Source organism: Abramis brama (assembly GCF_963993115.1).
Source record: "Abramis brama genome assembly, chromosome: 5".
NCBI classification, from domain to species: Eukaryota; Metazoa; Chordata; class Actinopteri; order Cypriniformes; family Leuciscidae; genus Abramis; species Abramis brama.
The window spans coordinates 21,120,279-21,142,929 of record NC_139967.1 but is presented as its reverse complement, the minus strand read 5'-3'; the positions used below and the strand labels follow the sequence as shown (position 1 = coordinate 21,142,929).

Sequence of the window (22,651 nt, the reverse complement as noted above, 5' to 3'; positions counted from 1 at the left end):
ACCATTTCTTCCTGTTTGTTTTTGTTTTTGATATACGATAAAATTTTGGGTCGGTAATTTTTTTTAATGTTTTTTTAAATTCTTATGCTCAGCAACGCTGCATTTACGTGAACAAAAATATAGTCAAAACAGTAATATTGTCAAATATTATTATAATTTAATTGAGTTTATTCCTATGATGGCAAAGCTGAATTAACTTAAGAAGTCATTTTAATATGCTGATTTCATGCTCATGCAACATGTTTGTGCTATATACAGTGTATGTGCATATATACGCTATATATATGCATATATATTATGTATCGTGCTGTCCCATGGAGCAAAGATGTCTGTGGAATACTTTCAGTGTATTCCAGACTCACGCATGGATTCATAACGAAATACTCCTGTGTTTGATTATGACTCTCTAATTATTCTAAATGAACTTAAAGGGGAAGCATTCTTCCCTGCCTGGAAATCTGTATTATGCTGTTGGACAGTGTCATGTCTCTAACCAGATCATTGCTCTTTTATCTAACATGACTACAGTTTTCAAGATTATTGTTTGTTGCTACTAAATATATGTGTGAATTAGTTTCTCCAAATTACCATGCCTGTGACAAATATCCAAAGCATAGTTGAAAAAGGTTTAAAAAGATTAAAAAAATAAAAAAAATGTGAATACAGTATTCAAAATAGCAATAATGCTCGTGCACTGGTATCATGCTCGTGCACTGGTATCACCAACATACTTCATATGCATAACAGCATGTATTATTTCTTATTTTTCTTATTGAAGCATCTTACCCAGACAAAAGTAGCATTTTTTTAAGGTTTATGTCATGTGCTTTAGATTATTGTGTTGTTTTTGTATTATCTTTATTTATATATTTTTGTTGTTGTTTGTTTAATCTTTTTTTATTGAGACACTGGTGAAGGTTCACACTTTATATTGATATATTAACCCTATTTTGTTGCAGTGGCCTTGCAGTTAGTGCCATTCCATCATTTCCTGCTCTCACTCTACCAAAAGTTTCCCAAAACCAAGTGATTTTACATGGAATTATTCATTAATATGCCAGCACTGATCAAGTGGTTTCCCTTTTAAACACCTGCCTTTCCTAGTTTCTGAGGAACAGAAATTAGACACTCATTTTCTCAACAAGTCTTTAAGCGGTTTACATGATGTCATGTCATTGTTTTACAAGACTGAGTCAAGAGTCAAGTCTTAAACTTGAGTCTCAAGTCTAGTGGATAAAGATGAGAATCAAGTGTTGTACATTTACCTTATAGACTTCTACTTATATCATTGTAAATGTGCTTTTGTTTGTTTTCATGCTAATCGATAGCATTAAAACAAAAATCAATAATGTAGCCAATCAGATTTTTCTGACAATGAAACTTCTTAAAAATATCATTTCTGTTCTGACTCAGTAGGCTTTATTTTGTCTATCGGGTTAAACTAACTGTATTACTAACTGTAAACTCAGAATGTTTGAGACAGCAGACAAATGTAAACACATAAGATTAGGCTCAATACCCAAAAAAACCCCCAAAATGTCAGTCTGTGAATAAATAGCTCAACCAGAGTCAAGTCTGAGTTGAGTCACAAGTAAATGCTATGACGTCTAAAAACAGACACAGTCTGACTCGCGTCCAAGTCATGAGTCTGAAGTCCACACTTTGGAGAGGGGAAAAAATACTTGAATCACTGTGAACTCCTAACCAGACAAGATGTGATAAGTTTCCTGATACAAGTAATTTGTCTGTCTGAATGTGAAAAAGCAGTGTGATAGTCTAAGCCAATCAGAACATAGCTAATGTTAAATTTATAGCGGGAGTGAGATTTTGGAACAATGACATTACACAAAAAGGCGGGACTACATAAAAGTGCGACGCTAATAGAGACATGGAATAGTTCGGTAGCGATGTTGCAGTACACATGGGTGTTGTGTGTGTACATATATTCAAAAGTTTCGAGCCAGTAAGATTTTGTTTTGTTTTTTAAGAAATTAATACTTTTATTCAGCAAGGATGCATTAAATTGATCAAAAGATGAGTAAAGAAATGTATAATCTTCTATTTAAATAAAAAATATTTTTAAACTTTCTATTCATCAAAGAATCCTGAAAAGCGGTTTCCATACAAATATTAAGCAGTTGTTTTCAACATAATAAAAAAGTTTCTTGAGCAAAGTTTCTTTTGCTGAAAATTCAGCTTTGCCATTACAGGAATAAATTACATTTTAAAATACATTAAATAGTTATCTTAAATTGTAATAATATTTCACAATAGTACTATTTTTACTGTATTTTTCATCAAATAAATGCAACCTTGGTGAGCATAAGGGACTTATTTCAAAAACCTAAAAAATTATCTTACTGACCCCAAACATTTTAAAAGTAGTGTGTGTTTACTAATAGACTGCTGTGTCTGAATTGTATTAAACTGTGTTTTTTAGTTACCCCTCTAATACAGATTTAAAATAGGCTTACCTGTGGGTAGATGAAACAGTTGTTTTCCTTTAATTTAATTACAAAAGTGTGGCACCAGCAGTGACTCTGACTGTATTTCTATACATGCGTGTCTTTAAACACAAGGCGATGTGTGTACATGTTATGTTTTATTCTGTGCAGAGTAGATATTAATGTGCCTAACAGCAGCTCTGCTCCTAGATCGACCACTGTGGTAGTTACACCATTTATTCTAAAGTCTCATTCTTTAGCCTTCCCTCTCTTCTTTTCTGCCCCTTTCCAACCATCCCTTTCTTTCTTCAAGGTGAAGCTCCCTCAAAACACATCTATAAGATTCCGTTGAGTAACCTAGTTGGACGCAGCATAGAGAGGCCCCTCAAGTCTCCGTTGGTCAACAAAGTGCTCACGACACCTGTCCCAAGTGTAATCGGCTCCGCTCCCATGATCGCAAGCACAACCTCACTCTCGCTGTCTCGCATGGAGATCAAAGAGATCGCCAGCCGCACACGGAAAGAACTGCTGGGTGAGTGTCTCTGTATTTGTGAGCACTTGAATTGAAAGCTATCATTACGTATGTGTGGCGCTGTGGGAGGCTGGCATGAAATGTACCGAATGAAATCTGCCAGTGCCACAGGATAAGTGCCTCTCTTTGGATGTGTTTCTAGGGTAGGACAATAAAGCTCCAAGTGGTGCAGCTCAGTACCATTTATTAACGTTTTAATTGCATGTGATAAAAAAAACCCTGCAATGATACTTGCATGCTTGATCTGTTGTAATGCCTGTTCTGCAGTCAAATTGAGATGAGATAGACATTTTTCATTATGAAGTGTTGGAGCGAGACATTCTGATCACACATTAGATAAGCTGCTAGATCCACTAGGCTGCCACACTTCACACACACACGCACACACAAGAATGACTAAGTGGACTATAGGAAGTGCTATTGCACCTCCTGCAGGTGCATAATTTCATGTCATCTTAAAAATTCTGCATAAAATACAGTAGCATAAGAAGTCTGAGTTTGTCTATAAACTCTGTACCTGTTGTAGGTTTAACTGAGGAACCCAGCAGTAAGGCAGACGGTAACTCAGTGAAACAGAGAAGAATGAGCAAAAAGAACAAGGGGGAAGAGCAGAGGAGAACAGCGGAGATCAGCACCACTGAACAGTAAGTGTGTGTGTATGTTGGTAAATATTGTGTAATTAATAGCAATATTTACTGACATATGCAGTAAGTTTGGGGTCAGTAAGATTTTTTAATGTTTGTATAGCACTTTTCACAATACATATCATTTCAAAGCACCTTTACAGAAAATATTACAAGTTATCTGTTGTCAGAGTTTGACTGTGTCAAAGTAATGTTCATGTGGCAAAAATGAACATTTCTTATTATTTCTTATTAAAAACAGTTGTGCTCCCTTATATTTTTGTGGAAACTGATGCACTTTTTCCTGGATTCTTTGATAAATAGAAAGTTCAACAGAACATAATTTATTTGAAATAGAAATCTTTTGTAGCATAAATATTTTACTGTCACTTTTAATCAATTTAATGCATCCTTGCTAAATAAAAGTTAATTAATTTATTTTAACACTTTTTTTTTTTTTTTAAGAATCGTACTAATCCAAACCTTTTGAACAGTAGTAGATATTGCATAGGCTGAAAATATTGAGCTATACTTTTTTTAGCTATATGCAGCTATAAGCTTTATTCTGCATGTTAGATGCAAGTATACCAGTGATGTATACTGACTCTGAGATATCTCCAATCAGAGTGGGAATGGAGTCTGTAGAGGGAGAAACTGACGTCCAGAGGATTTGCTCATCTGGCTCTGAGGTGGAGCCACGAGAAGATAGCCCACCCACGGCCAGCCCTTTTACCATATCCACATCTTTTGAGGAGGATATTTTGGACCTTAAGTGATGACAATCACAGTCTGTGGATTAAAGTGCACCTCTCACCTTACAAATCCTCTTACCTTTTACTTTATATCATTCTTTTTTATCATGTTACATTGAATTTTGTTTTTTTCTTAGTCTGCCCACTCATTTGTGTGTGCAAATGAATCCCCAGAGCTTTAAACTAAAAGGAGTTTACAGTATGGTGATGTCAAAATTCACTCCTAGTGGATGTGTGTGCGTGCGTGTGTGTGTGTGTGTGTGTGTGTGTATGATCCTGTGTTTACTCTAAAAGAAAGATACTAGAAATACAACAAAAATGTGATAATCTGCGATCATTTCAGAATTCTGCTTAAAGAAAAACTGACCAAAAATGTTACAAACCCCCCAATAATCTGAGTTAGTCAGTTTGATTTAGTGTCTATGATTGATGAGACACATTCTCCATCAGCTTTGGGACAAATATGTAGCTTTGTAGCAAACCTGAAGCCATATGAACAGAAATAGAACTTTTAAACAATTTTGGCGTGAAAGGTTTGAGCCAAAATCTAAGGTCAAGACAAAATAATACTACTTTTCACTCGGAAGACCTGATTGTAAGATTGACGCTCCTAAAAACAATGACACATATTTTTTAACTCCTTATTTTGTGTTTTTAAATGTTTTCTATGTTTGTGATTTGTACATTGTGTGATTATTTCAAAGTTGTAAAAAAACTATATGCATCTCGGACCAGATGCACATGAACATATATATATACATACATATATATATATATATATATACCTTTCTCGTTCTGTTGTATTATGGAGAAATAAAACTCACTTCTTGTGTATATCAATGTTATGGTCTAACCTGCCTTCACCCTTACCATGCTTTTAAACCCTGACATGCAAACCCTTGGCAGAAACGGCAGGAGTCTCCCACAAGTGCCATTTTCTACTGCACACGTCAACCACTAGCGCCCTCTATCAGACTGACCATGAATTACATGTCATGAGGCAGAAGCCAACAAAAATCATTAAAGAACACAGTTTGGTCACAGCTGGTAAATTTGCAGCTGTTTACTATGCTAACAATAGCATCCGCATTTACAGGTACACAGAAAAGGGCTCTGGATCACCTGCATGCCTCCCTTCAATCCCACTACAAAAATATAAGGGATTTGATGTATTAATGGTTTAGAATTAGGATGTATTATCTTTATTTTTCTCACGAATTTGGTACAAATTGAAAGAAACCGCCTGGAATTCAAGCCAGGATCACTTAGATTAAAGCAAAGACTCTGGGTTACTCAGCAAAAGTTATATATATATATATATATATATATATTAAGGACGTTTAGATATTTTGACTGGAGAACAATACAACAATCAAGAAAAATGATTATTGCTGTGTAATGTGTAATAAGAGAATAGTGATTCTGCTGTTTACAGTTCAAACTCAGATATGTTTAAGAATGTCAACAAAGTGACACCAGAACACAAGAGCCTCAGGAACAGCACAAGAGGAGTAAGTGTTAAACTGCTTAGCTGAATGCATGCCCCTCCCCCTTACACCTCACATCCCATACACACCTCAACCTTTCTTCATCTGAATGTGAACCACTCAACATTAGAAGCATTCTGAACTAAAAAGGGAAAACTCTGAAATATTTTTGTAAATGTTGAGTTTTACATATTATGTATTAGCTTTTAGTTGTTCTTTGAGGGGAATAGAGTGAGCAAGAGACTGATGGAATATATTTTTCTGTTTTGTTTTTTTTTTCCTTTGGCATACTGTTGTCTTTCCTCCTCCCTCTGTTCACTCTCCTAACTCTTTTCGCAGTGGTTTTGTATCTATATCAATATTAACTGTTTAGACTGTTGCAGAAACTCTGTGATATCGGAAAATAAACAAAAATGAATATAAAAAACACCAAGTGTCTTAAAATATTGTATTGCCATTGTTTTTAATGCCAAGTATACTTGTAAATGTTTGTGTTTCAGATGTGGCCTCAAAAATATTATTATTATTATAGCATTTATTTGAAAAAGTGCTGTAGCCCACTGCTGTAGTTAATATTGTTCATTGAAATTAAATAAATATTTATGAAATTTGACCATGCAGTTTGTGTTTTAACAAGCGTAAACAGCAGACAACAACTAGAGACAACATTTAGATCATATATTGACTAACATGTATCTTAACATTTTTGTTGTGTGGTTTTCCAATATTGAACTCTTTTCTTTTTCACTAAAACAAAGATACACATGCCACTAATATGATAATGCTATCTAGGTAGGCAGCTCAATAGGTTGTCAAGGCTGCAGAGAGTTAGGGTCAGCAATTTCAATCCCAATTTAGGAACCTAGTTTATGTAATTTAGTAATTTAAAAAAGTGATTGCATTTTGCAGAGGAAAGAAATTACAGATATTATCACCATTATTTGATCTCTAAAAATGCTGTCAACATTAAAGTGTCATCCCTGCTTTAGCAATGTTTTTTCACAACTCCGATTTGAAAAGGGTTCCAAAAAGTTATGTTTTACACTGACCTATAGGTGGTAGTATTGTTGAATCAAACTGGTCAGCGATCAACAGCCCACATGGGTCACATAACGCAATGCTACCTACAACCAAATCTTCTACGAGTTTTTAATTCACCAAGGTTTGTTGGAAAATATGCCAAAATAATAAATGAATATGAGGAGAATTTCGTGTGAAATTATTAGTATGCTGTGCATTATTGTAATTAATTAAAGGTACAATATGTAAGAATATCCAAAAAACACTTGCACACTGTTTTATATTTCTTTCAATTGTGTACTTACATTATCCTAATTTTTTCCAAGAATTTGTAAATTCAGAGAATTTCACAATTCACAATTAAAATTCACAATTTTAAAAAGTGCCCATCCCTTGTAACTTGCCGCCTGTCAATGACGTAATATCCGCATAATATCTCTGGCTTCAGCTTGTACTGCCATCTGCTGAGTCCCAATTCGCATACTATCCGTCCTAAATAGTATGCGAAACTAGAATTAGTACGTCCCAAATCGTAGTATGTTGAAATGAGTATTCCCAAGATACCCGGATGGTCTACTATTTCCGGTTAGAATTCGAAGTGCAGATCAATGCACACTCTAACGGCTAATATTGCCCACAACCCATTGCATGCGGGAGGGAGGAGCTTTGTGGTGATGGTGTAAACATGACAGTCAGACGCAGCAGCGGAGATGCGCCCTCAGTTTTTAAGTGTAAGAATTCAAATGTTTAACCCTAATTAAAGCTATATTTAACCACACTGACTTATTTGTTGTAATACTGTGGCTGTACAAATGTTAACTTTATCAGTCCAACTAAAAGACACATGGTTACTACACTTTTACTATAGTAAAAGCATGGTTAATTTTCATCGGGGTATTTTTGAGTATTATACATAATGATGAAATTAAGTTTAAATTTGTTAAACAATAGTTATACTATAAACTTTAAATATTTTAACTCAGAAAATAAGTAGCTTCCGTTACACACATTGCACACGATTGCACATGAACGTCAGAACCAGCCGCCTCACAAACGACCTGCGTTTGGTTAATCTACGACGACGCCCTGCACTCCTCAATTTGGTAGAACACATTGTAAATGTATTGTGGAAAAAACGATGAGGAAAAAAAGATAAAAAGATGGGAATAGTAAATTATAAAATTAAAATTATAAAATTATGAAATTATAAAATGTAAATATAAAATTATATTGGATATGAATGAATGAAATGTAAAATGTTTTGTTAACAGTCGCGGTGTGCGTAACTAGGCAACCACGTTCAAGTTCACGTTGCATGACGTCATCGAAGTATGTCCCAGAACGTGCATACTCTTTTGCTACACACTCAAAAGTATGTACTTTTTCCTCTCAAAAAAAGTACATACTTTTAGGTCGTAGTATAAGTAGGCGAATTGGGACTCAGCAATCGAGACAGAGCGTATTTAGGCCACGCCCACACCCGGGGGGAAAACAATTCAACCGTCTCCATTGACTTTGCATTGCGAGAGGCTGCCTCCGTCATTTCTTGCTTCTAACAAAAGACAGAAAAATGCCTAAAAGCTGCTGTGTGACAAGGTGTACAGAAAACAAGCTAAAAAACCCAGAAATAAGTTTGTATTAGCTCTCGACCCAAAAAAACGAGTGTTTAGGTTTAGGACATAAAAGTGGATACAGGCAGTTGAGACAGAGCGTCACGTGTCTCATTACTCAGAGAACTAACGTACGCCCGCTGGAGGAGACAGTAATCGGCAACACAGGATAGTTTATCTTACAGAAATATAATATATAAAACTGACATTTGGATATTTGACTCACCAGTGACCAAATGTTTAACTTACTGCACACGTGGTGTATTTTTAGTGCATACTGAGTGCCAGGATCCCACAATTTACCCATTCGTTCCAAGCTGTATCCACGTTTATGTCCTCAAACGCTCGTTTTTTGGGGTCGACAGCTTATGAAAACTTATTTCTGGGTTTCTTAGCTTGTTTGCTGTACACCTTGTCACATAGCAGCTTTTAGGCATTATTCTGTCTTTTGTTAGAAGCAAGAAATGACAAGGAGGCAGCCTCTCGCAATGCAAAGTCAATGGAGACCGTTGGACTTACATAAATTTACATAAAACGAATCAATGTTATATACTGTAGCTCAACATGATGAAATGTTAGAATATGATCAGTATGTTATTAAATGTTGATCTAGCTTACTGCTAGTCTCATACAGCCAACAAACTAACACATAGAATAACATTATAACTTTAAACACACTCAAATGCAGTTTAGTATGATAGTGTAGAGTAGACCAAGTGAAACAGCGCTGCGTTACCTCCCAAGTTAAATTCGTCAAATGAACTGTCCAGTTTGAGTAGTAACGTTAATTAAGCACTTGCGGGTAGTTCGGTAGAATGAAATGTCCTCATTCCTTTATATCCGCGGGACTCGTCGTGTGTGGCGCTGATGTCTGTCTCTCATTAGCAATTGCGCCCTGCTTCATTCCACAGTCATGTTCAAAAACATGAATGTATTCACTCATCCATAAACATTGTTTCCCATAAACATTATTAGATCCATCGGCATGACGACAAGTTCCACGATTCCGCTTATTCACTGCGTCATCAATCTACGCCTTTGTTATTATAAGAGGTTAGCAACCCATAGTGGCGAAAAAAATAATATATTGTAGCTTTAACTTAGCAAATAAGCATTTATGACGTGAATAACTAATATTTCTAAACAGAAGTTCCGCACAGACTCAACCTTCTTTGGCTTATAGTTAGAATAGAGTGGTGCAGGTATGACATCACTTTGTAGGCCAAAAAGTGGAAGCGAGCTTAGCATTTTAGCACATCAGGTTCCATCGAATGGGATTTTGGTTAAATGACTGAAATAAAATCTGTGGTGAACATAAGCTCAAGACACTTTCACGTTTTATTCTCCGACATAAAATACATCAGTATTACCCCACTCGTGATTTTTTGAAGCTGTTAGTTAAATGTATAGCTAACAGTGGCTAAATGGGACTACAGAGGCTGTCGGGGAGATTAAACGCCATCACACCAAACTAGGTAAACTCTTATTTTTATAATAAATATTAATTATAAGTTATGCTTATAATTGTGCTCTTATAAATTATTCTAACTCAAACTTTCTGGGTAAATGTTTTTAAATAGCCTAAAAACTGAAAAAGTTGTCGGAAGCTTAGTGATGGTGACATTGAATTCGTGGGACCGTGGTGTAGTTCGTTTATAGCCTAATACCTTTAGATTTTTACTTCTGGCGACTGCTTTTAGGCTTCAAAATTCATAAAAGTTGTGTTCATCTGTGATAATTACCTTGATGGACAAAACGTGTAAGTATCATAAACTTGTTGATCACAGAGCTTGTTTTTAGCGATAATCCAAAAGCCTGTGGGAAAATCCCATTGGGTTTTTTGTCAAGGGAACCAGTGTGATGCTAACGGCCAGAAAAGATTTGGGTATCAAACCATTCTGACCAGATCTACGGTCAGGAGCATTTCCTCTGAGGAGGCAAGGGAGGTACGTGTCTCCTCAAAAAAACTGAATGAGAAAATAATCAATATTACCAAAAATAAAACAACACAACTATTACAAAATTTGACATTAAAATTCCACATTCCACATGGTGTGGGAGTGGCATTTAGTTGTCACAGTGAACGAGAAAGGTTGACATGGATCACACTAAATCTAGCTTGAGATCCTTTATATCTAAACTATCTCTTAAACCTAGTAGTGTATGTTTTAAGAGCAGTAGGATAATATTCATTTTAGCATATCAGCAATAGCAAACCACAACGATCCAACAATCCATTAAATTCCCAATGGACAAAAATAAGTCCTACATTTTTCTTTTTCTTTTTACTTGGATATACGTCACAATAGGGGAGAAAAGACAATCGCAACTTCTGTTTCATGCTGACTTTAAAGGGACAACTTTATACCTTATTTACCCCTAAAAGGTACATAGGCTACAATAGGCTACATATTACCACTCTATGGTACTAATAATGCACCTTTTAGTTGTAGATAAGGTACAGTTATTGCTTTAAGGGTACTGTCCCAGTGACAAGCTGTTTTTATTTTTGCACATTCATTTTTTATGACAGAGTATAACATTGTTTATCACAGTATTTTTGCTTGTCGGCTTTTCCTTTTGTTGAAGGCTTTCTTATGAACATCTCTAGTTTTAAGCTCTGAGCACACACGTACGTATAGACGTTTTCACTGACAAGCCAGGGCATGTTTCATGACTACATAGGTTCTTTTAAACTCAAACACACACGCTTCCTTCCATGCTCTTTAGCAAGATAACTTCTGCTGCCCTTTCACATATTTATCTTCATTCACTTCCGCCATTGGTGGCAGTGTGTGTTTTCATCAAACCAATTAAGATTGTGTCATTTGTGATATCTGTAATAATAGTGCTGGAGATCTGGTTTATTCTATGTCAAACAATATCATTCCTTTCTCACAAAGTTTTTAGAATTCATCTATCTTTTCCTATCAGACTTTTTCCTTCACTTTTTGTACTAAGTAACAATGGGGTCTGCTATGTTATAATTGCATATTTGGCAGCTATCCATCTCCTCTGATTTTTTTCTCTTTTTTCTCTTTCTCTCTCAGCTCTTGTTTTTAGCGTGTAGGCAGTCCACTGTCCCTCATTTTTTATCTGAGTCAACAAAGTATCACACTTACCCATGCACACACAAAATCTTTCATTATTCCTTTATTATAAAAACTATGATTTTCTCTTTTGAAACATCACTACAAAAACGATACAATACTATAAACAAATTAAAATAAGTTACACCTTAAAAATATATATATACTATATATATACATGTATAATAAAAGCTTGTTCAACCAAAACACTGGCTTTGCATGCTGTATGCAAGCATTCTTGAGGACAGGCAAAGCCCCCGGCTGTGTTCGAAATGCAGTAAAACCCAAAGCCCAGTGGGAAAAGAGGAAGAACAACAGCATTTGTTTAACGCTACAATAATTTTGAAAGGTCTGGGCTCTGCAGGGCTTATGGTTCAATATCAGAGGAATTTTTTCAAGTTTGGAAAGTTATTGTGGAACAGTCACATGGACTCTGAACTGACCTCAGCAGTTATTGCTTGTGTAAACTTTGCAGTATGAAAGTGAAAAGATGGTGTTTGTCACGGAAAGTCTTGTAAATAATGGCTGCGCTATAGACTGGAGATCTATTCAAGGTGAGTAAGGGCCTATTAACACCAAGAACATAACTATAAAAATAACTATATTAGACTCTGTTATTCTTTATCGTTATTGTCCTTGGTTGGTTCAAATAATATAAATATGATGAGAATATGCAAACCTGATCGTGGGGGGAGAAAATAACATTAAACAACCTTCATTTGAATGGTAATGCAACAATACACATGGCATCAATACAAACCAGTACTAAAATGACAGCAATGAATGTTGTGTTTTAAAAGCAGAGCTATTAATTGTCAGTCATCAATCAAGTCTGATTCTAAAGTGAAATGTGAGATGTTGAGATGCTGTAAGTCCATCAAAGCAGCATTCCGCATCACAGTTGTAACTTGAAGTCTTAACCAATCACAGGATTCCATATTTGACAGGGTTATGCGAATGAGGCTACGTCCGTGAGTATCTGTATTGCCATGGAAACGCAGGGCACCTGAGCGATGACATAGGCAAATGAACGCGTCGGTGCTTTAAGTGCCAACAGGTATGCTATGCTGTGAACAACTCGACCCAGGAAGAAGACCAGAAAATGAAGTCGTGCTACTGCATACGAGGGTCCTGTCATGGAGTAGATGGCTCCGATAAATAAAAAGGGGAAAATGTTCTCCATATCATTGCAGTGTGCTCTGAAAAAAAAAAAAAAAACCACAAACAGTGTAAAATGAATGTAGGAAAACCTTTGAAAATTGTAATGCAAACAGCATGTATTGGTGTAGAGGAGGTATAAGGAGAACTGCTGAAAGCTGTTGAAAACATGAATAAGACATGACTTTAGCAATAGAAAACCAAGAGTTTTGTTGCCATCTATGAATGATGTACAGCAACATGACCATGCTTGTTTAATCATAGCTCATCGTGAGTAAGATCTTTTCAAGTGTTGACCACATCTCTCATGCATTCCCACATTGTCATTTAAGCCTCTCTTTCAACTACTTCTCGGTAATGTTATTCTCTAAACTCTGTATTTGAATGAATAGCCCTTTGAGGCATTTTTAACATTCCAGACTGTCGAAATACATATGGAAAGCTGCTTTTCTAAGGAGCTGACGAATGTACGCTCAACATCTGGCGTTGATCAGGACTGTAAACTGTCTGGCTCTGTCTAGTGGCAGCATGCCAGGACAGTAAACCTTGCCAACATCACACAATCATCTCGCAATATAAATGTACTTTCACTACGAATCACTCACCAGTGCGTCATCGCATGAACGGATCACAGCAATCGGAAGTGCTTCCTGTACCCGCTTTAAAGGAATTAATCATATGTTGACATTCATACCGCCATGAACACATGATGGTCACATTTCCCATTATTTTCTCGTTATTTGTTACGCAGCAGACAGTCATCGTTGTGAAATCCTGCATTACACAGTTTCTTGCTTATTTCTTTGCCCCAACAAGGACTTTTCATTATAACCGTTTTCTGCTGGTATTTAATTTTAAAAGAGGAAATAACTTTCACTTATTTATTATTCGCCATTTTCCACATCCTTCCTTAAAAAATGTTCTAGCTTTTATCCTAATACTAAATCTGATTGTACGCACCAGGTTCAAAGAGATTATAAAACAGCTGAAATATTCAAACCTGAGTTGTAGTGAATACCTTTGTGAATGCATTGCAATTAAGGCCAAATAATGGTCTTGTCAGGACTTGCTGACAACTCCTACCGTATCACATTTTACCAATCTGGCAATGTAAGATCACATATGAAAATCTTACAGAGAACCACTTACAGAAAACAAGACTTTCCAGTGATTTCAGAGCAGTCTACTGAAATAACATCTTTATCATTTTCCGATTGTGCAGATGTAGGTTGGAGTGGTCTGTAATGGGCAGAACAGGCGAGTTTCCTGATGATAAGTTAGGGAACGCCAAACTCTAAGAACCCTGCAGCTTAAAGTATGCTGAATGTTTCCTAACAGGCAGCCAAGTCTATGACTGTTTTAGAGTGTGTAGTCTCAAAATAAAATCTCTCTTGTTCACATGCTCTCACATACACATACATGTAGGCTATTGATACTGTGGAAACATATTCGAACAAACAGGCATGGCGACTGACTAATAATTATTACACAAATGGGCAAAATAAAGATATCTTAGCTACATGCAGTCCATTATGAATTAAGCATGATGCTTCCTATATAGAGGGCCAGTGAACTTTCACACAGAGCCATACCAGTCCTCTTTTTCTGAAGACTTTGACAGTGCTACAGAAAATAACTAATCTACCAGACACCCTGCACAGTTTTTCCAACTAAATGGGCCAAGTGGGAACAAGACTGAAGCAATACATATCCAATGGACCCTTTTCACATTTCCAGAGTTTTCAGAAGCGGAAGTTGTCATAGTTGGGTAGACTTACTTAGTGGTGAACGGGAGACAACAGCAAATATAATTTTTGTATTCCCATTTGCTCCAATAGCAAAAGAAAAAATCTATGATAGCATTTCCATGACTTTCCAAAAAAGGGGAAAAAAATAGCCAGAGATTGATTACAGCAGTCAGAAGAAAGAATGTCAAATTTGCCAAACTTGCCAGCTGTTGTATTAGAAACACCATCACAGCAGCATTAAAAGATCCACTAGATTTGTGATGTTGATAACTGTGAAACACCATTACAGTCTGTTGTTTACTATTCACAACAGACTGTTGTTTACACCATTACTATTCTCTTGTGTAAGTAAAGGTTTGAGTCACCTTAATTTACATTCAAAAATTATGTTCCCAATATGTTCCTGTGTGAAACAAATTATATTATATAATAGTATATTATGTTTCACACAGGAACATATGGGAATACCATTTTTAATGTAAATTAAGGTGACTCAAACTTTTACTTGCACAAGGGAATTTTAACAATACTGTCTTGATATTTGTACGATGTAGAAATAAAAAAAAATAAAAAAAAGTTATGTATAACATTTAATCTTTAAATCTTGTTTTATTAGTAGCTATATGTTACAGTTAGAGATAAATAGTGGCATGCATTAGCCTAACATGAAACAACATGCCAAAAAATGCATTTGTTAACATTGTCCAGGTTTTTTGTCAATTAGCCATGGGGACTGAACACTCTAATTAGTAGCATTAAACATAAAATCACAGAGATGTTGAATTTAGATGTGTAGAATTGTACTCCTACCTCCTACAGCGTTCCACATATGGATCGATGCGGCAGAGCTGCACACCCCCGTGTCTCACTGCGTCCTCGGGATTAGCAAACGCCTGTTAAAAACACGTAGGTTTTACATCTGCCTAGGACGTCAACCCATTCTATGAAAGCACTGACCAACTACCTTCGTTTATTTTATAAATTAATCCAGAGAGTTGAAATATGCCCACTCTTTCTATTCGAAACAGAAACACTTTATTTTAGAACTCGACTGTCTTGCAGTGATTCTGTCTCGTCGCTAGCGGTGTGTTTGCAGTAATGAAAAGTATTTTGGATAAAAAGTTCCACAACGTACCTTTTTCCGAAGTCTCACTTGGCCCGTAATGATGGCAATGATGTACATCTTTAAGATTAAGAGCGTGCTGTAGAAGATGAAGCACAACAGTACATCGCTCCCGAGCATTTTTGACTTCAAGACTGTGTGTGTGTGATATGATGGAGACGTAGTCTGTTTGGAGAAGTTTTTATATGCGAACCCCAGACCGTTCTGTCCAGCCCAGTGCCGTTGGTCCAGCCTATTCCCCAGTCACTCACTATACCTGGCAAGAAACTTTCACTGACGTGCAGACTTCCTTGCCCGTGTGATGACACGCATGTCCCGTATGAGTATGAGGATAGGGTGAGGAGGGAGGAGGGGTGAGGAAGGGGGTGCCTTGTCAAAAGTGCCCTTGTCAAACAAATATCAATGATAATATTGTGATCAATAAAACAAAATGCATTTGATATTATAATTAACATGGCAATGTGTACAAACCTAAAGTAGCCTAAATTCACGTTTATTTTTACGTTTCTGTCAATCTGAGGTGTCGTTGCCATAACGCGTTTCTATGGTTCACTAGCGTCAAGTTGCGTGTGTCTTGCTTCGGACGAGGGTCTAAAACTCCGGAGTAGTGTGTGTGTGGACGGCAGACGTAACCACAGTCTGCTCGGGAACCGATGCTCTCGAGCCAAATATAGTTATTTCAGTGAGTATATGGCTCGACGGCAGGAAGGAATAAACCAAATAATTTTTAAACGTATTATTTATTTATTTTTCAATAATAAAAGGTAGTGTGTCGATTCAATTTAAAATCCACACATCATCACATATTTGAAAATATTACATAATTCATTGAAGCCTGTTTGTCATGTATAAAACGACCAATCGTCATCTGGCACAACAAGTTCAAATTTCATTGGACAATGTGAAGTGGAGCGGTAATTTTCCAGTCATTCATATTTAATAAATCGTTTGAAAAATAGATGGACAGACGAATTTACATTTATGAAGCGATCTGAATCTGCGTCGTTTAAACAATGGATGCTAACTGACTACAAAGCACTGCACAAAACCAGCACCAAAAGTCGCATTAATGGTAAGTAGCCTAGTATTAAAGTCACTTTTTATTTAGTCTATGTATATTGATAGAATTTTTTTTTATAAATTCAATTATAAATTGAAATTTTTATTTTTATTGATCTATTTTTTTTTTTTTTTAAAAAGTATATTATGCGCATCAAGCCTGCATTTATTTGATCAAAAATACAGAAAAATATTATTACAATTTTAAATGATGTTTTTTTCTATTTTATTATAGCCTACTTTAAAATGTATAATTTATTTCTGTGATGCGAAGCTGAATTTTCAACAGCCAAAAACTCCAGTCTTCAGTCTAATATGCTTATTTATTATCAATGTTAGAAAGTTTTTTACCTGTGATACTTTTTTCAGGATTCATTGATGAATAAAAAGTTTAAAAGAACAGTATTTAAGTAAAATATAAATTATTTTAAAAGTATTTACTTTTGATCAATTTAGCACATCCTTGCTGAATAAAAATAGCCTATTAATTTCTTTTTTTTTAAATAAATTAAGAATATTACTGACCCCAAACTTTTGAACGTTAGTGTATATTGGTATAACATATTTATATTTTAAATAAATTATGTTTTTTTTTTTAAACTCTGAATCCTGAAAAAAGTATCAAAGGTTATAAGTACATTATAATAGAAAACCATTATTCTAAATTGTATTAGGTTAATATTTCACAATATTACAGTTTTTTCTATATTTTAGATCAAATAAATGCAGCCTTAATGAGCATAAAGGGCTTCTTTCAAAAACATTAAAAATAGTAGTGTCCAAACTTTTGGCCGGTACTTTTGAGCCCCTGCCCCTGAGGAACTCTCTGCACGTCCCTGGGTGAGACATAGGGACAGGACAATGTTACATTCATTTTAACAAAAGAACTTCCACCACATTTCCAGCCGTTCGCAAAGACCCGCCCCCTTTAAACTGTTGCTATGTCCGACAAGCCACGCCACTCCATGTTCTCACGCAGTGAAAAATACATCGCGGAGGAGGGAGGACATTGCCACGCGCTGACAGACAGGACAGACCAGGTTACTTTTGATATGAAACAAAGTCAGAAGAAGAATTGGAAGAGTCATCTATAAGAGCTTGGAAGGGTCATCTACAAGTCGATGCATCAGAATGGTAGTGTTTTATGTATTGCTCTCCTCAACATTGGACGTTCCCATTCATCATCTCAGAGTCAGACAGCTGCCTTCGAAGTCTCCTTAGGAACGCTTTTGAACAACTAGAATGTCAGTGGAGAAAGGCATATAGTTCATTATAACATTGTAATATATAATTCACCCGCTATATTGCTAAATGCACCCGTTTTTTTCATATCAACAGAATATTGAAGAATTGAGAATATTGAATACTGGGATAACCTGGCTTCAATTGAGACAACCCTGCTTCGCAGCATAGTTAATTATATGCTAAAGCCTGCCCCGCACTTTGACGGAATTGGTAACAACCTATTTGTGACAGAGAACAAGGGAGGTTTCAAACCGCGAATGTCTTAAGAATGTCTTTGGTTCACTGCAGTTTTAAGGAGAAAATACTCAGCAATGGTGTTGACTGATACATTTGCACATGGTTTGTCTTAGCGTAATTGTTCAGCTGAAGTCAGTTCAGCGTTGATTCCATTCCATTCAATAATTGTTGACAGCTCAGTTCAGTTTTCATCCAATAGAGTGGTGCGGGTATGACGTCACTTTGTAGACCAACCAGCAGTTAGCATCACACTGGTGCCCTTGACAAAAACCCAATAGGATTTTTCCATAGCCTTTTGGATTATCACGAAAAAACAAGCTCTGTGGTCAACTAAATGTATGATACTTAGACGTTTTGTCCATCAAGATCATTTTCACAGATTTTTTTATTTTATTTTGAAGCCTAAATGCAGTTGCCAGAAGTAAAAAGCTTAAGGTAGGCTATGCTTATGCTATAAACGAACTACACCACAGTCCCACGAATTCAACGTCCCCATCACTAAGCTTCCGACAACTCTTTCAATTTTTATCTAAAAACATTTTCCCAGAAAGTTTGAGTTAGAATAATTTATAAGAGCACAATTATAAGCATAATCAGCTTTAAAAGTGGACTGAGCTTACCTGTTCGGCGTGATGACATTTAATTCCCCGACAGCCTCTGCAATCCCATTTAGCCACTTGTTAGTAACTTCCTTTTTCAAGACACGTAACAACTTCAAAAAAGTCAAGAGTGGGGTAATAATTATGTATTTTATGCTGTAGAATAAAACGTGAAAGTGTCTTGAGCTTGTGTTCACCACATACCGTATTTCAGCCATTTGACCAAAATCCCATTAAAAAACCTGTTGACTTCGGCACGATGGAACTGAAAGTGCTAAAATGCTAACTTGTTTCTAAGTTTTGGCCTACAAAGTGATGTCATACCTGCACCACTCTGTAGTGTCAGTGCAGTCAGATCAATAATATTGCTGAATATTAAATGTTCCCAAGCAAGCCAGATGCGAGGAACCCAAACTCCATCAGGTGACAGAATGGAGAAATAAACCTTGGAAGAAACCAGGCTCAGTGGGGGTACCAGACTGTGACTCACCAGGACTGAGACTGGACCAGACTCTGGCCAGACGAACCAACATGGTGTGATGTGAACATGATTCCTGGCCGCATCACGAGAATTGTGGATTAATATCATTCAGAGTATTTCATCCAGCTACAGAGGACTTGTCTGGTTCTCGTGGTCTTTACTGAGGATCCGTGCTGATGGATGTCATGTCGATGAGGTCTTCACATGCGGTTTGTCTCTAGAGTTTGTCCCCTCATTATGGGGTGTATCACTCGAATGTTGCACCTACATGTCTACTAACTCTCATTAGACTGTTGGTAGAGTATTAGAAGACTGGTAAAGGGTTAGGTTTAGAATAAGTTCACATGCACTTGCAAAGTTACTTATAGTCAGTAGAATGTTTAAAAGGGACCATTAAAATAAAGTGTTACCTTCTTTTGTGTTTCAGACAGTATCCAGTGGCCTTGATGTGTGATATTGAGAGGATGTTCCACCAGTTCCATGGCGACGAAGCAGATCAAGATTACTTATGATTTCTATGGTGGTGGAGAAATGGAGATTTCAACTCACAGCCTCAAACATTCCATATGAGAGTACATATCTTCAGTGCCTTGTTATCCCCTGGGTGTGCTAACTACAGGCATCTTGCAAGAAAAGATGAGTATTCATACTCCCTAGGTTCACAATTCATCATGCAAGATTTCTACATGGATGTTGGAGTTTCTAGTGTCAAAAGTGCAGAGAAGGCCATCCAGTTGGCTCGAGAAGCTTGTCTGCTTTGTGAGCTAGGAGGTTTAAGGCTGCACAAGTTCATGTCTAATGACAAGGCAGCTTTGGAGAGCATACAACCCACTGAGTGTGCTGTAGATGTCAAAGCTGTTGATCTTTCCCCCACTGATCAGCCTTTGCAAAAAGAGCCTTGGGCATTTATTGACATGTGGAACATGACAATTTCGTGTCAAACTTAAAACCAGCCAGCAACCCGTAAAGGCATACTGTCTACTGTGTCATCGTTTTTTGATCCCGTAGTGTTTCTCACTCCATTCTAGCTCAAAGGAAAAGCTGTGCTTGAAGAAATGATCAGAGATGGCATGGGCTGGAATGATCGCTTACCTGATGTTTTACGGCCAAGGTGGGAGCATTGGAAGGCCGATCTTGCAAACTCAGAGAAGATCAAGGTACCTCGTTGTATTGTGCCTGCTGGCTTTGGGATAATTACAAAAAGAAAGATTCCTAACTTCTCGGACGCAAGCATGAGCGGGTATGGCCAGTGCTCGTAACTTGGGATCGAGAATATACAGGGTTTAATATACTTATGGGAAAGGCACATACCTCCCTCTGTGGATGTTAACATACAACTTCCAATTGGAGACCCAGAGGTCAAGAAAGCTTAATCACTGAATACACAAACAGTAGAGTATTCCTGTTTATCCAACTGTCTCACAAGGTTGTCTTCATGGTCCCAAGTCATCCAAGCAGTTGTGTACCTACTTCATCGAGTCAGGAAGGACAAATCGAGTGACCACAGTACAGTAGTAGAGCGTGTGAATGCTTAGCACATCATCATCAAGGACTTAAAAACTCCCACGCAGCAACAGGCTACACTATCTTGAAGCTTTTGTAGACCATGACAGATTGCTTAAGGTGGGAAGAAGACATTGTGAAGCTTCTGTTCTTAACTTCGTTAAATATCTAGTGATAATTCCAAAGGAACACAATCTTATAAAACTCCTGATCACGAATTGTCATGAGAAAACTGGACATCAAGGTAAGAACTAACTATAAATGAGATTAAATCAAGATGACTTTGGATTCCGCAAATAGGACTGTAGCCTCCTTTGTAAAGACTTGGTTTAAAATATTAGTCTAATATAATGTTTAATAATTCTATATTTTCTTATTAGTAATATTAGTTTATTTTATTTTTTTTAAATGTTATTTTGCCCTCTTTAAGTTATTATGCCTATATAGACTTTTAATCTGAAATGTAGTTGTATGGAAAGAGACGGGAGAGCGAAGGGTAGAAGGAGAGAGATCACTCATAGACGGAGACAAATGGTCACAGTTAAATTAGAAAATAAAAGGAATTTAAGAGCATAAATTTAGGGCATTTAGTTGCTGTTTGTTGTTTTATTTTTGTATTTTCATCTTTGGCTGTTTTAGTACATGGTTAAAAAGAGAACAAGGTTAGCCATGTATAGTTATGCATTTGTATGTGGTATATCTTGCCTTTATGCTTGTTTTATGTGTTTATTTTTGATTTACGAGTAACTTTAAAGTTGTTTACATTAGATGTTAGTCCTATAATTTTGTTGTTGAATAGCCAATTGTTTCTTTTCATTTTGTATGAATGTTAATTCCTTGTAAATACCAATATTGTTTTGTTTGTTTGTTTTAGCTCTCGAATAAGGTGTATTGTGGAGATAAACAAGGATAATAAATGGAAAAAGAAACAAACATCAGTTCAAGTTTCTTTATTTCAACCAGGCTGTTACTTTCCACCCTCTGTTCTTCAAAAGTCTTACTGTAGACAGCATTTCTAGTCAATATAATTTTCTATTGCCACAGCTGCAAGCATTGCTCGTTATTACATAAACTCTTTTATTTCAACAATAGTATTAATTACTTTACTTGAAATCTTTAAATCAGATCTTAAATCAATTAACTGTAGCAACACAGAAGCCTTGATGGGAATTAATCAGTATTAAACCCATTTGACTTTATATAGATATAGACTTTTATAATGGTTTAAGCAGCGCAGCTTTAAAATGTTAGAAACTGAGCTTTAAAATGATACTCTTGGATAATAAGAAATGAATAGGAAAAATTACTGAAATTTTGCAGGAAAAAAAGGTCCAATGTCTATTGTCAATATTGTGTATGAAGCAACAATAAGCTTTATAGCAAGAACTTTTGGGACAAATGTGGAAGACAGTCGGCACATCTGGCCTATAGGGCATGGCTGAGCTCATGTGGGCCAAATTTTCACCATGTTTTGCCATGGCTTTAGAATTGGAGGGAATTTTCTTTTGGATCATCATTTGTATTGTGGTATATGGCCCAGATGACAGTACACAACTGAGGATCATATGTGATATGGCTATGGCACACCATTAATATTTAATATTTGGTTCATACTTGGAAAAACACATGTAACCTGCTGCTAGTCATGTGCGGCAGGTTTGTGAGAGTCCACACCTCAGCCTATTCAACTACGCTATTGGTTGCTTTCTTCTTTTTTTGCATTTTTTCTTGAGCTCCTATTGGTGGATTTCTATGTGACTGCAACATTAGCACACTTCTTTTAATTTTAAGATGGTATTATTAATAAATAAATAAAAAAAGACTGATACAGTTTTTTATGTGTAAGACTGTTTGATTTACTGTTTAATGGATATAAAAAAAAAATAAAAAAAAAGGTGTGGTATAAATGTGGTTAAATAATGGCTTTGGGTCTGTCAGCCA

The 22,651-nt window shown here is 36.3% G+C and overlaps 2 protein-coding genes across 7 annotated transcripts in view; one reads left to right on the top strand and one right to left on the bottom strand.

Annotated features, from left to right (window-relative positions):
- Nucleotides 1–6,451, top strand: part of garnl3 (GTPase activating Rap/RanGAP domain like 3) — a 66,500-nt gene extending 60,049 nt beyond the window's left edge. For all 6 annotated transcript variants that reach the window (XM_084113226.1, XM_084113222.1, XM_084113224.1 and 3 more), the window contains 3 exons: nt 2,758–2,976; nt 3,503–3,620; nt 4,225–6,451. In XM_084113226.1, coding sequence (XP_083969352.1) covers nt 2,758–2,976; nt 3,503–3,620; nt 4,225–4,375 — 488 coding nt within the window. In that variant the 3' untranslated portion in view covers nt 4,376–6,451. The remainder of the gene's footprint in view (nt 1–2,757; nt 2,977–3,502; nt 3,621–4,224) is intronic.
- Nucleotides 6,452–11,605: 5,154 nt separating this feature from the next.
- On the bottom strand, nt 11,606–15,839 carry ptges (prostaglandin E synthase). Its single transcript, XM_084115087.1, has 3 exons — nt 15,599–15,839; nt 15,274–15,356; nt 11,606–12,756 (listed from the first exon to the last, which is right to left on the bottom strand). The coding sequence occupies exons 1-3, from the start codon at nt 15,704–15,706 to the stop codon at nt 12,507–12,509; spliced, it is 441 nt and encodes a 146-aa protein (XP_083971213.1). The 5' UTR covers nt 15,707–15,839; the 3' UTR covers nt 11,606–12,506.
- Between the last annotated feature and the right edge of the window lie 6,812 nt (nt 15,840–22,651).

Coding starts and splice junctions, on each gene's coding strand:
- ptges (XM_084115087.1), bottom strand. CDS start 15,706: ATGCTCGGGAGCGATGTACTGTTGTGCTTCATCTTCTACAGCACGCTC. Junction 15,357..15,598: donor AAGTGAGACTTCGGAAAAAG/GTACGTTGTGGA, acceptor TGTTTTTAACAG/GCGTTTGCTAATCCCGAGGA. Junction 12,757..15,273: donor TATGTGGAACGCTGTAGGAG/GTAGGAGTACAA, acceptor TTTTTTTTTCAG/AGCACACTGCAATGATATGG.